The following is a 15262-nucleotide window of genomic DNA, read 5'->3' as shown; positions in this document are numbered from 1 at the left end:
TTCTCGGAGATAAACGCCCATGGAGATAGACGTTTTCGTTCGATTATGCCCCTCACTGTGTCCATCAGCTATCAAAGTCACTGTTTAACATGCTACAGCAAATGCTATTTCAGCAGCCTCTTAAACGATCCTGAATTCTTTTCAGTCCTAAGGGCAGGGCCATGCCAACACGGTAAGCATGGTAAGCACCGCAGGGGGGCGCCGCGCCGTTGAGTTGTATTTAAAAAAAAAAACCTTACTCCTCCGCTCCATCCCCGATTCCCCGGCGCTTTAAATTTACCTCGCTCCGCCTCCGACGTCTGCGCAGCGTCAGTGAAAGCGCTGCCTGTCTGACATCTCTCCACCAGCCTTCCCTTTGCTCGTTCGTTCCCTCTGTGTCCCGCCCTCAAGGAAATGACGTCAGAAGAAGGCGGGGCACAGAGGGAACGAACGAGCAAAGGGAAGGTTGGTGGAGAGACGTCAGACAGGCAGCGCTTTCACTGACGCTGCGCAGACGTCGGAGGCGGAGCGAGGTAAATTTAAAGCGCCGGGGAATCGGGGGATGGAGCGGAGGAGTAAGGTTTTTTAAAAAAAATACAACTCTACGGCGCGGCGCCCCCTGCGGCCCTTCCCTCCCCCCCCAAAATAGTGTCCTCCCATTTTACTGTAGTAGCTATTTGTCTTCCATTTGCATCTTAGCTTTCCAGACTTCTTTCCTGGCTTTTCATGGATTTTCCAGATTTTGTTGCCTGCCTTTCTTTTTCTGCATAGAGTTCATGAAACTGAAACTTTCTTAATTTACCTTTTCAGCTACTGCTTTTGCAAACCATAACAGGCTTTTTAAACTCTTATTTAAATTGACTTTCCTAACAAAGAGGTTCAGTTAGCTTAGCAGGGTTTCAAAAGGTTTGGACATGTTCCTAAATAAAAAGTCTATAAACCATACTTTTTTTGAATTATTGTTTATTAACACCAAATAAAAATCACAAAGGGAAGGATTAATATGGACTTGGAAAAAAAAAATCCACTGCTTATTTCTGGGATAGACAAAACAAACAATTGTGCCTATGCTCTGTCGAGCATCAAAATATAACAAAATATTTAAACACACATGAATACAAGTGTATTGCTTCTTCAGCTTATTGAGAGTGGAGTAGTCTCATATGTGACACACGATAGAGGTTATTTGATTTTTCACCCACTGACTGGGTGTATTATCTGTGTGTATTGTCTAATCATTGACTGAACCTCCACCACCCTTTGCTAATCTTATATATAAAGATATATTTCTATTTATCAATATGCTATCATCTAATTTTATACAGCACTTAGCTTGAACAAGTTGGTGCACTTAGCTTGAACAAGGGGTTTTAAGAGCACCAACTTGTTCAAGCTAAGTGCTGTATAAAATTAGATGATAGCATATTGATAAATAGAAATATATCTTTATATATAAGATTAGCAAAGGGTGGTGGAGGTTCAGTCAATGATTAGACAATACACACAGATAATACACCCAGTCAGTGGGTGAAAAATCAAATAACCTCTATCGTGTGTCACATATGAGACTACTCCACTCTCAATAAGCTGAAGAAGCAATACACTTGTATTCATGTGTGTTTAAATATTTTGTTATATTTCTGGGATAAGCAGCATTAAATCTGTTTTACTCTTTTAGGAGGTTGCCAGGTATTTGTGACCTGGATTGGCCACTTTTAGAAACAGGATATTTTTGTCTGTCCCAGTAAGGTGATACTTACAGTGTGTACTTATATTGCACTTAAATATCTCCTTTCACTTTTTCCCACAGCTTTTCTACTTAAGCTAGATTTTCCCATAAAGCTAGAGACACCTTGAGATACTCCCCCATTCTGACAAATTTACTTTTCCTGCAGTCTAGGCCCCCAAACTAGAAGTTTCCACAGTTTCTCCTATGCTGAAGACTTACTCAGCTTTATTTATTTATTTATTGCATTTGTACCCCACATTATCCCACCTTTTTGCAGGCTCAATGTGGCTTACAATACATCATGGGTACTGGAAATAGAAGTGAATATACATTAGGTTTACAGAGGGTTTGTGTTACATGGTGGTGAATTACATGACGGTGTTAAAGCAAAAGACATTATAAGACAGTACCAAAAGTTCAGAAGATTATACAATTACACATGTTGATCTTTGTGATATATCTCGTCGAAGAGATAGGTTTTTAGTAATTTGCGGAAATTGGTCAGTTCATAGACCGTTTTCAAGTTACGTGGCAGCGCATTCCAGAGCTGCGTGCTCGTATAGGAAAAGGTAGATGCGTGCATTGATTTGCATTTCAAACCCTTACACTTGGGGGGATGCAAATTGAGGAATGTGCGAGAGGATTTTTTTGCGTTCCTGGGTGGTAATTCTATGAGGTCTGACATGTAGGCTGGGGCGTTACCATGGATGATTTTATGGACTAGGGTGCAAAGTTTGAACGTGATGCGTTCTTTTAGTGGGAGCCAGTGTAGTTTTTCTTATAGGAGTTTCGCACTTTCGTATTTTACTGTGCCGAATATTAGTATGGCTGCCGTATTCTGAGCTGTCTGGAGTTTTTTGAGTATTTGCTTTCCATAAAGAAGTTTAAAAATGAAGCTATTGTTGCCTTTTAAGACAGTACAGCATTGTACGCAGCTGTGGAACGCATTACCGTCTAACCTAAAAACAATTTACGAACTAATCAATTTTCGTAAATCTCTGAAAGACACATCTCTTCAACAAGGCTTACCACAATGGTCAAGAACTGTAATTATAACTTCGTAAAGTCCTTCCAGTTTTGACATATCAGTTTTAAAGCAACTTGAATCAATATACGAAGTAATTTGGCTATGTGTGGTTGTAGTATCGTGTCTAAACCAAATTCTCCCGTGATTATGATTTTGTATGTTAATGAGATCTTAAAATCTAGAATTTGAGAAATAGTTTCCTCTATATGAGACCAATACTCATCCAGTATATGGCAATGGTAAATTAAATGGTCTAATATGCCTACATGGTTGTTAGAAGACCAACATCTATTTGAAATTTCTTTAGATATTTTGGAAAGTTTGTAAGGTGTCCACATAGCTCTATGCAAGATGTAGAATGATGATTGGGTAAGAGCAGATGATTTTGAAGATTTATATAATAATGTCCAGATTTTTTCCCATTGTTCGTGGTGGAATACAGTATGTCTATACGCTAAATATGAAAAAGCTGCTGCTGAGAAATGCGGTTCCCTTGTAGCATTTAATAAAACCTGGTCTCCTATACTCAATTACTCATCCAGTTAATATTAATTATTATAATCTATGCAAATATAAATGGGTACTAATTACATACAGTGGGGGAAATAAGTATTTGATCCCTTGCTGATTTTGTAAGTGTGCCCACTGACAAAGACATGAGCAGCCCATAATTGAAGGGTAGGTTATTGGTAACAGTGAGAGATAGCACATCACAAATTAAATCCGGAAAATCACATTGTGGAAAGTATATGAATTTATTTGCATTCTGCAGAGGGAAATAAGTATTTGATCCCCCACCAACCAGTAAGAGATCTGGCCCCTACAGACCAGGTAGATGCTCCAAATCAACTCGTTACCTGCATGACAGACAGCTGTCGGCAATGGTCACCTCTATGAAAGACACCTGTCCACAGACTCAGTGAATCAGTCAGACTCTAACCTCTACAAAATGGCCAAGAGCAAGGAGCTGTCTAAGGATGTCAGGGACAAGATCATACACCTGCACAAGGCTGGAATGGGCTACAAAACCATCAGTAAGACGCTGGGCGAGAAGGAGACAACTGTTGGTGCCATAGTAAGAAATGGAAGAAGTACAAAATGACTGTCAATCGACAAAGATCTGGGGCTCCACGCAAAATCTCACCTCGTGGGGTATCCTTGATCATGAGGAAGGTTAGAAATCAGCCTACAACTACAAGGGGGGAACTTGTCAATGATCTCAAGGCAGCTGGGACCACTGTCACCACGAAAACCATTGGTAACACATTACGACATAACGGATTGCAATCCTGCAGTGCCCGCAAGGTCCCCCTGCTCCGGAAGGCACATGTGACGGCCCGTCTGAAGTTTGCCAGTGAACACCTGGATGATGCCGAGAGTGATTGGGAGAAGGTGCTGTGGTCAGATGAGACAAAAATTGAGCTCTTTGGCATGAACTCAACTCGCCGTGTTTGGAGGAAGAGAAATGCTGCCTATGACCCAAAGAACACCGTCCCCACTGTCAAGCATGGAGGTGGAAATGTTATGTTTTGGGGGTGTTTCTCTGCTAAGGGCACAGGACTACTTCACCGCATCAATGGGAGAATGGATGGGGCCATGTACCGTACATTTCTGAGTGACAACCTCCTTCCCTCCGCCAGGGCCTTAAAAATGGGTCGTGGCTGGGTCTTCCAGCACGACAATGACCCAAAACATACAGCCAAGGCAACAAAGGAGTGGCTCAGGAAGAAGCACATTAGGGTCATGGAGTGGCCTAGCCAGTCACCAGACCTTAATCCCATTGAAAACTTATGGAGGGAGCTGAAGCTACGAGTTGCCAAGCGACAGCCCAGAACTCTTAATGATTTAGAGATGATCTGCAAAGAGGAGTGGACCAAAATTCCTCCTGACATGTGTGCAAACCTCATCATCAACTACAGAAGACGTCTGACCGCTGTGCTTGCCAACAAGGGTTTTGCCACCAAGTATTAGGTCTTGTTTGCCAGAGGGATCAAATACTTATTTCCCTCTGCAGAATGCAAATAAATTCATATACTTTCCACAATGTGATTTTCCGGATTTAATTTGTGATGTGCTATCTCTCACTGTTACCAATAACCTACCCTTCAATTATGGGCTGCTCATGTCTTTGTCAGTGGGCAAACTTACAAAATCAGCAAGGGATCAAATACTTATTTCCCCCACTGTATATATGTATAATTTCTTATCTCCACCTCTAACATTTAATAATATGTTTACTCCTATAGTTATAATTACCTGTAATGTAACAGCATCAGGGATTCTAGAGATGATGTAAACACTATCCATAATTTTTCTATAAGTCAGTGTACATGTTCTAACTTGTTAAACTGTTATTAAGTCAATGGTACTTAATTTCCTTTTTTATTGTTATATCCAAATTAATAAAAATGATTGAACAGAAAAAAAAAGAACTGTAATTATAACGCAACATCACTACACCTAAATGCTGACCTGTTTCTTCCGATATCTGTTTAACTAATTCTATTATGTCACCCATGATCTTTATGTAATACCAATTATTATCTTCTACTCTGGAATGGCGCAAGCCATAACGGAACATTGTAAGCCACATTGAGCCTGCAAATAGGTGGGAAAATGTGGGATACAAATGCAATAAATGAATAAAAATAAATAAATTGTAAAATAAAATTGAGTGAAATGTTAGTCCACTTTTAAAGGTAATAAATAGAAATAAATCAAAACATGGACTAACTTACTACATTTTTCAATTAGCTTTCATGTTTTAATTTCTTTATTGACGAGGAACAAAAGAGTCTCAAGATACATGTTACAAGGTGTCGAATAATACACAGTGATAAGACTCAATACAAGCATAATACACCCCAAAAAAAGCATCCTTCGCCATACTTTTAGTTTTTCGTGTTTTCCTCCCCCCACCTCTCTTCCCCCAAATCCCCTTACTGAGACTACTACTACTACTATTTAGCATTTCTATAGCGCTACAAGGCGTACGCAGCGCTGCACAAACATAGAAGAAAGACAGTCCCTGCTCAAAGAGCTATGTAATAAAAGTAAGCCAAGTATAGGACAATCAAGCCATTGTGACATCACTGATGAGGTTGGCTCTTATTGGTGGACTGAGGCATTATGACATCACAATATTAGCTCTGGTTACAAGAGACTACTACTACTACTATTTATCACTTCTATAGCACTACAAGGCATACGCAGCGCTGCACAAACATAGAAGAAAGACAGTCCCTGCTCAAAGAGCTTACAATCTAATAGACAAAAAATAAATAAAGTAAGCAAATCAAATCAATTAATGTGAACGGGAAGGAAGAGAGGAGGGTAGGTGGAGGCGAGTGGTTACAAGTGGTTACGAGTCAAAAGCAATGTTAAAGAGGTGGGCTAACAGTATCCCGATCAATATGAACAATGTGTCAAAAATGCTAGTTAATTAACAAAACTATGTAAGTAAGAACAGATCTACAGTCAACCCCATCCTTACACCCCCCTCAGTTCTCATAAACAACTCCTACCCCTTGAGCTTCCATCCCCACCCCCGATCCTCTACCAATCCCCTTTGTAACAAAATCTAAAATACCCCATCCCGAGGGATTCCTCCTTCTAGTATTGTCTTCTAACGCTTATATAGGGAGGGTCTAAGACCGTATGATCACCCTAACACCCCGGAAAGAGAGACAACAAAACCCCCCCTCCCTTTAATGTCTCCCACCCTCCCGCTCAAAATAAACTCAAGTGAGGGGACCAAAGCATATATTCATTGATCCATCAACAACCAATCACAAAGGCTGATTATTAATGAGTAGGCTGTGAGCTCGGGGAGAGAGACCCTGAACATAGGGCTCCCACATCATCCAAAACCACTTTTTCCTCTTTATCGTGAGTGAGGCAGCACGAGACTCCCAAGTACATAATTCATGAAGTGCTTTATGCCAATGCCATAAGTTAGGAGCATCTCTCACACACCAATGCTGTAAGATACACTTCACACCTATCCTGCATGACTTATACATAAAATAACGCTGCCCTTTGGTCCAAAGAGATCTATATTGGGTTAACCCTAACAAAAGGCTGGAGAGAGAAAAGTCTGGAGGCAAAGAAAACAGCGTTGCAGTAAACATTACAATATTGTTCCAAAAATCCTGTATTGTCAGACAGGTCCAAAATGCATGAGAGAGGGTGGACTCAAGTGTTCCACAGGCCTCACACCGCAAAGAAAGGGCACTTCCTGCATGAAACGCCTGCCTCGGAGAAAAGTAAGCCCTCGTTATCATACGGAACATACTTTCTCTGTGTCGAGCATTATAAAAAATCCGAGGCACCAATCTTAACATAGTCAAAATTGCTGCCTCCCCCACATGTTGTCCTAATTCCTCTGTCCACCTGGCTGCTATGTTACCATAATCATTCCAGGGCATCAGGGGCATTAAAGCTTTAGCAAAATAAGCCACCAACATACTGTTTACCTGAGGGGAAATAAAGAAGGATTGCAACCAAGTGACTACCGCCAATGTACAACCATTGCGTAAGAGATGTGATGCGTGGAGGGGCATAATCGAAAGGAGTGCCCAAGTTTTCCTGAGGACGTCCTCGCAGGATGCCCCGGTGAAAGGGGCGAGGAAACCAGTATTATCGAAACAAGATGGGCGTCCATCTTTCGTTTCGATAATACGGTCGGGGACGCCCAAATCTTGAAATTTAGGTTCATTCTTACAGATGGGTGCCCTTAGACTTGGTCGTTTTTGCTTTTTGGCGATAATGGAAACTAAGGACGCTCATCTCAGAAACGACCAAATGCAGGCCCTTTGGTCTTGGGAGGAGCCAGCATTTGTAGTGCACTGGTCCTCCTGACATGCACCAACCGGGCATCCTAGGGTGCATTGCAGTGGACTTCATAAATTGCTCCTAGGTACATAGCTCCCTTACCTTTTGTACTGAGCCCCCCACCCCCAAAAACCCACTACCCACCACAACGAATTTCAGCAAACTGATCATGACGCCGCTTCAATTTGGTATCAGTTGGCTGCAGTCGCCTATCTAAAATAGGTTCCATAGCCGCCATCGTCACCTCTGCTGCCACTTCTGTTACCCAGGCCGATCTAAGTCTTCTCCGCCTCGGGACCACTCGGCACCTTTCTGCAGCGATTTCGATGCCACACGTCCTCCAATCAGTACAAAAATAGTACGCCCAAGACAAGTAAGTGTTCCGATTACCAAAAACGTAATTTAAAATGTAAGAAACATAAAAATGAATAAAATTAAAACAGCGGGCAGAGCAGAAAGACCGGGAGAGCTCAGCCCCTGCGTCCTCTCACGGCCGTAGCACCGTGTGACCTCTTCAATTAGCTTTCAAAGGTAACCCTTATTCTTCAGATCAGAAATAAGCAAATGTTTGCAAAGATCAGAATATATAAGTGAAACATAAAAGCATTCCAATGACAGTCTCACAGGAACAGGATGGGGGTGGGTTAGGTGAGAAACATGGAGAGCTGGGTGAGTGAGAGACAGGGAGAGATGGATGGCTGATAAGAGGGTGACAAAGCAGTAGAATTTTATGGTTTATAGTGGATAGAAAGCTCAGATCTTTGTTAAGCCCTGTCTGGTGGGTGTCAAAATATTTCATCATTTTAACTTCAAAGATTTGGATTGTTTTAAAATGTCCTTTTAGTATTCTCACTATAAAATACGGTGTTCTGGTTTTGTAAAGTTCTGTCCCACAGAGGTGACATCCTGGTTGGCATTGGAATATTTAATATTATGTCAATGAAAATTGAGTCTCGTCTTTAGCATCTAGCTTGTTTCTCCAATATAGCACTGTTCTTCTCAATTTTTGCATTGAATGATAAAATAAAATTACAGCCCTGCAAGAGGGCGCTTGGCAGTGTTAAAGATGAGATCTCAAATTTGATATTATGCATTGGACTGATTCTGAGTTTTATTTTGTAGAACTATCATCTATCTTTCCATTGTTTATGTAATTGGGCATTTGATCAAGTCTATTGGCGCTATCCCACCTGTGGGAGATTCGACTACTCATGTGTAAGTAAATATTTTCATGTGCTTTATGTCGGTACTATGAATTTACAATGCAACTGATATCAGGCACCAAATACAACCTGCCAATATCACATTTTAAGGCCCATTTTATACTGGTTGTTGAGATCGGAAATGAAGCACTCGTGTCAGGGTGTGCTCAATTCCCCCCTGTAGTTTACAAAAGGCACTGCTGATGCAGAGTCTTTTGTAAAATACATATAAGGAATGTATTTGCTTGCATGTATAGCAGGGGCAGCCATTTTGCAAATAAACCTGTGAGCATATATATTACTAGTAAAAAAGGCCTGTTTCTGACACAAATGAAACGGGCGCTAGCAAGGTTTTCCTCGGCTCCCCTGCAGCCACCCATGTCCAGCAACCCTCCTCTCCCCCTGCAGCCACCCATGTCCAGCGACCCTCCTCTCCCCCTGCACCCACTGCAGCCACCCATGTCCAGCGAACCTCCACTCTCCCCTGCCCCCCCTCCTGCCACCCATGTCCAGCAACCCTCCTCTCTCCCCTGCCCCCCTGCAGCCACCCATGTCCAGCGACCCCTGCCCCCCCTGCAGCCACCCATGTCCAGCGACCCTCCTCTCCCCCTGCACCCACTGCAGCCACCCATGTCCAGCGAACCTCCTCTCTCCCCTGCCCCCCTGCAGCCACCCATGTCCAGCGACCCCTGCCCCCCCTGCATTGAGCTGCATTGAGCTGCATTGAGCTGCATTGAGAAAGCGCAGGGTACAAATGTAACAAAAATAAAACAGATACTATTGGAGATTTTAGATGGAATGTTGCTACTATTGGAGATTCTACATGGAATGTTGCTATTCCACTAGCAACATTCCATGTAGAAGGCTGCGCAGGCTTCTGTTTCTGTGAGTCTGACGTCCTGCACGTACGTGCAGGACGTCAGACTCACAGAAGCAGAAGCCTGCACGGCCACATTGGTGATCTGCAAGGGCCGACTTCTACATGGAATGTTGCTAGTGGGACTCTGGGCAAGTCACTTAACCCTCCATTGCCCCATGTAAGCTGCATTGAGCCTGCCATGAGTGGGAAAAGCGCGGGGTACAAATGTAACAAAAACAAATAAGATACTAGTTTGTAAAGTGTTTCAAAGGTTTTCCTACTTAGCTACTCTGACATTAGCCCCCTCATTCTATAAACTTGTGTGCATAATTTTATGCTTACCCCCAGATTCTATATATATATTTATTTATTAGTTTGATGCATTTGTATCCCACATTTTCCCACCTATTTGCAGGCTCAATGTGGCTTACTTAATACCGTAAAGGCATTCGCCAAGTCCGGTAGGGGATAAGTACAAAAGATGTTATAGTGGGATGGGGAAGATAAGATTCAGTCAAGTTGGGTTAGAGGTAAAAGGGTTTGTTAATGTCCAGTACGATCTTTAATAGTGAAGTGTTGCAGGGTTGAAGCATTTAAGTTGGGTCAGTCGGGTATGCCTTTCCGAATAGGTGAGTCTTGAAAAATTTCCTGAATTTTAGGTGATCGTAAGTTGTTTTCACCACATGTGGCAGTGCGTTCCACAGACGCGTGCTTATGTAAGAGAAGTTGGACGCAGGGGTAGTCTTGCATTTTAGTCCTTTGCAATTTGGGTAGTGGAGATTCAGGTAAGACCGTGATGAACTGGTACTATTTCTGATTGGGAGATTGATCAGGTCAATCATGTAACCTGGGATTTCACCGTAGATAATCTTATGGACCAAGGTGCAGATTTTGAAAGAGATACGTTCGCTGATAGGAAGCCAGTGCAGTGCTTCATGCCTCAAGCTGTGTGTTCAAATTTGACAGTGTGGTCAAATTGCGTGCACAACTTAATTGGTTTACAAGCCAATCGGTGCTGATAATTGGCCACTAACAAGCAATTTATTGGCACTAATAAGAATTTACATGTGCGACTTTCTAAGTGTATTCCGTAATGTGGTGCACGTAAATTCTAACGTGCGGATCTCAAAAGGGGAGTGGCCATGGGAGGGGCACGGGCGAGTCGTGGGTGTTCCTAAATATTACTTAGACTGTAATAAGAGTATGCTCGATCCACGCCTAAGTTAAGCGCAGGCATTTACACCGGGTTTTAGTTGGCGTAAATGGTCGCACCTAAGTTTTAGTCATGGGAACAGGCGCTATGCGTATTCTATAAACTGTGCCTAACTTTAGGCGAGGTTTATAGAATAGCACTAAACTTGTTCTTTTAGTGCCATATATAGAATTCTCCCCCTTAGCACGCAAAGTTGCATGCACAAGAAATAGAATAGTCAGTTCCACGCTTAACTTATGTGCTTAATTAGCTCCTATTTGGCACGAACAACCAATTATTGGTGATTGTTGGTGTGAATTGGCACTAATTTGCAGTTATGCGCGTAACTGCACTTGGTGTTCTAGAACCCTAGCGTCTAACTCCTTTAGGGGTCCTTTTACAAAGCTGCGGCAGAAGGGGGCCTGCGCTGGCATTGGTGCGTGTTTTTGACGCACACCGAGGCCCCCTTTTACTGCAGCGGGTAAAAGGCAGGGTTAAAAAAAAAATTAACGTGCAGCAAATGAAGCATTTTCCATGCACCCATTTCGGGTGGGAGCACTTAGTGCCACCCATTGAGGTGACGGTAAGGGCACCTCCAGCACTACCCCAGTGGTAACCAGGCAGCATGTGGCACTGCCCGATTACTGCTGGGTACACACCGGTGCCACAAAAATTTAAATATTTTTGTAGGGCCAGAAATGGCACGAGCTGGAGGTGGAAACTACTGCTGGGCTGCTGCAGTAGCCCAGCGGTACTTCTCTTTTAGCGAGCGGTAAGCCTGCGTTGGGCTTACCACTGCTTTGTAAAAGGGCCCCTTAGCATGCAGCTGCTAGGGGTGTAGATGTGGGAGGGGCATGGGTTGGGAGCATGCCCAGCATGATATAGAATACTATCAGTTATGTGCCTCACTGACAGCAGTCAGGCACAAGCATTTACAATAGCCATTCAACTATTTATTTATTTAGATTTTGCTCACATCTTTTTCAGTAGTAGCTCAAGGTGAATTTCTCTGTCCCAGGAGGGCTCACAATCTAAGTTTGTACCTGAGGCAATGCCTAGGATCACAAGGAGCAGCAGTGGGATTTGAACCAGCCACCTCTGGATTGCAAGACCAGCACTCTAACCACTAGGCCACTCCTCCACTCCACTAGCATAAGTTCTCACACCTAAAGTTAGACGCATAACTGCAGACAAATTCTATAACAGAAATTACATGCATAATTGCCATTATTTTTTTTGTAAGTTTTTGAAATCTTTCCTTTTCAAAAAATTTCTGTCAGTTGATCCTGGTGCCTAATCTCTTCTCTTCCATTCTCCCCATTATGCTTTATTATTGAATTATTTATATATTTGTGATTCTTTCCTTATTGATAAGTGTGGGTTTATGATTTATTTTGATTTATATTCTGTAATGACTTCGTTTTAGCTTGTTAGCCACATTGAACTTGAAATTGTGCGGGAAAATGTGGGGTATAAATGTCATAAATAAATAATAACTAAATAAAATTGTATAATTCACGCTTGGTGTGTAGCATCCCGACACCTCACTTTGGGCACCTTGTTCAAAATTACCTTCTGAAAGTCTTAGAGCTAGAAATTCAAAAGCAGTTATCAATATAACGGCAGCTGTTCTGCAGATAGGTACCGTGTCCTCTGATATTCCGCAATCTAATACAATCAGTGGCTTTAAGCCACTTAGATTACTGCAACGGAATCTATGCAGGCTGTAAAGAATATTTAGTCAAGAAACTTCAGACCGCCCAGAACACAGCGGCGAGACTGATCTTTGGAAAATCTAAATTTGATTCTGCCAAGCCCCTTCGTGAAAAATGACATTGGCTTCCCATTAAAGAACGTATCGCCTTTTAAGATCTGTACCTTGATTCATAGGATCATTTACGGAGACGTTCCCGATTATATGCTAGATCTGGTGGATCTTCCACCCAGAGTTTCAATTCCTCCCGATCCTTCCTAAATTTACATTACCCAGATTGCAGTGGCCTGAAGTACAAATCTACCTACGCATCCAACTTCTCCTTCATAGGCACACAACTGTGGAATGCACTGCCTAGAACCCGAAAATCAACCCAGAACTATCTAAATTCCAGAAAACTATTGAAGACCACCATGTTCAAGAAGACATACCCTACAGACTCAACCCAATGTACTTCCACCTGTTCTTCAGCATAATCCATGGACTTTTCTACTATCTTTTGTTATCAGTTGTTGTCCACCTCACCAACCCAATGAGTTAAGAAAGCTCACCTTCTGTAATTACCCTAATCACTCCCTTCCTTCTTCTTTCTTCCCTTACTTAATCTCTGCACAAAACTAAATGTATCTGTTATCCTGTAATGAGAATGTTAACAACATTATGTAAGCCACATTGAGCCTGCAAATAGGTGGGGAAAATGTGGGATACAAATGCAATAAATAAATAAATAAAATGATACCAGTATGCTAATAACCTACTACTGCAATGTGTAATTATACTTTCTGAACCGTAGCATACCCTGTGGTTTTGTGTAAGCCACATTGAGCCTGCAACTGGTGGGAAAATGTGGGGTATAAATGTATTAAATAAATAAATACATATTCAGAGGTACTATCTGGACAGGACACTGAATATTCTTACAGACCAGTTTGGCACAATCCAGCAGCACTGATGTGGTGCCAGAGTGAAGATTGGTCCTTCCTTATTTTTTTTTATATTTGTACCCCGCGCTTTCCCACTCATGGCAGGCTCAATGCGGCTTACATAGGGCAATGGAGTGTTAAGTGACTTGCCCAGAGTCACAAGAGCTGCCTGTGCCTGAAGTGGGAATCAAACTCAGTTCCTCAGGACCAAAGTCCACCACCCTAACCACTAGGCCACTCCTCCACTGTTGCTACTATTCGAGATTCTACATGGAATGTTGCTATTCCACTAGAAGTCGGCCCTTGCAGATCACCAATGTGGCTGCGCAGGCTTCTGCTTCTGTGAGTCTGACGTCCTGCACATACGTGCAGGACGTCAGACTCACAGAAACAGAAGCCTGCGCAGCCTTCTACATGGAATGTTGCTAGTTGAATAACAACATTCCATGTAGAATCTCCAATAGTAGCAACATTCCATGTAGAATCTCCAATAGTATCTATTTTAGTTTTGTTACATTTGTACCCCGCGCTTTCCCACTCATGGCAGGCTCAATGCGGCTTACATGGGGCAATGGAGGGTTAAGTGACTTGCCCAGAGTCACAAGGAGCTGCCTGTGCCTGAAGTGGGAATCGAACTCAGTTCCCCAGTACCAAAGTCCACCACCCTAACCACTAGGCCACTCCATCCAACGCTACTGCGTTTTGTGCAGTATTCAGCCTCAATACATAAAGCTATGTGGAAAACGTTTGCCCTACCTTAATTCATATAGGTACCACCATAGAGCTAATGGTGGTCGCTGCTGAACAAGTATATTTAGCACTGCTGTTGTCGTAGATAGCAGCGCCGCGTATATGCAAATAATTTAAATGCTGCGGCTGGTGTTTTAAAAAATTGCTGACTTTGTTGAATATTAACCCATAAATAAAAGACGCTTTCATCTTTATTGAAACTTTGTGCAGATATTGTGAAACATGACCATGTGAATTATGGATGTGTATTTATTGAGAAATGTAAATGACGTTTGTCCCTAACTTGAAGTGACAGGAATAAACCTCGAAACGATAGCTTAAATTTCAGCATTTTCTCCCCAGTGTTAGAAACTATCAGGTACCAGCCAGCCTTGAACTTGTGGAGGTATTCTGCTTCATGAGGGTCTGTTAAAGCCAGCACATATATAGCTGTGTGTTGTATTTCCAGTGACCAGGGCTGCAGAGAGGGAGGGCAGGAGGTGCAAAATTCCCCGGGCCTGGGTCTCCAAGGGGGGCCCGGCGCCGGGGTCAGGCCGTCGGCGCTGCAGTCCCCGGTCTCACCTGCCTGCCTCCTCGGCTCTGGGCCCCCTTCATTCAAAGCGGCAGTCGCAGATCGCGTCTCTTCTGGCCTTCCCTTCCTGTGTCCCGCCCTCGCAGAAACCGGAAGTTACATACTACTACTACTACTACTTAACATTTCTAGAGCGCTACTAGGGTTACGCAGCGCTGTACAAATCAGACGAGGGCGGGACGCAGGGAGGAAAGGCCAGAAGAGACGTGATCTGCGACTGCCGCTTTGAATGAAGGGGGCCCAGAGCCGTGGAGGCAGGCAGGTGAGACCGCGGACTGCAGCAGCGGGGGGAGTGATGGGGGGAAGCGGGGGGCGACGGGGGCGGCAGCGGCGGGGGGGGCGGAGGCGGAGCAGCGGGGGGCGGAGGCGGGGCGGCCTTGCCCCCGGCCCGGCCTAGTCCAACCTAACAAGGAACTGCAGTGGGATTTGGTGTGTGCTCCGCTGGTCCTTAGCCCGCTGGTCTAACAATTAGTCTCTTACTGT

At 43.3% G+C, this 15262-nt stretch overlaps 1 protein-coding gene across 1 annotated transcript in view; it reads left to right on the top strand.

Moving 5' to 3' along the window:
* The window catches only part of SLC15A2 (solute carrier family 15 member 2), a 219214-nt gene that overhangs the window by 48906 nt on the left and 155046 nt on the right, over positions 1-15262 (top strand). Inside the window, exon 4 of the mRNA XM_030210263.1 lies at positions 8691-8783. Coding sequence (XP_030066123.1) covers positions 8691-8783 — 93 coding nt within the window. The remainder of the gene's footprint in view (positions 1-8690; positions 8784-15262) is intronic.

Source organism: Microcaecilia unicolor, chromosome 7 (assembly GCF_901765095.1).
Source record: "Microcaecilia unicolor chromosome 7, aMicUni1.1, whole genome shotgun sequence".
Taxonomy (NCBI): domain Eukaryota; kingdom Metazoa; phylum Chordata; class Amphibia; order Gymnophiona; family Siphonopidae; genus Microcaecilia; species Microcaecilia unicolor.
Note: the sequence above shows the minus strand (reverse complement) of the source record. Positions and strands in the feature narration are given on the sequence as shown.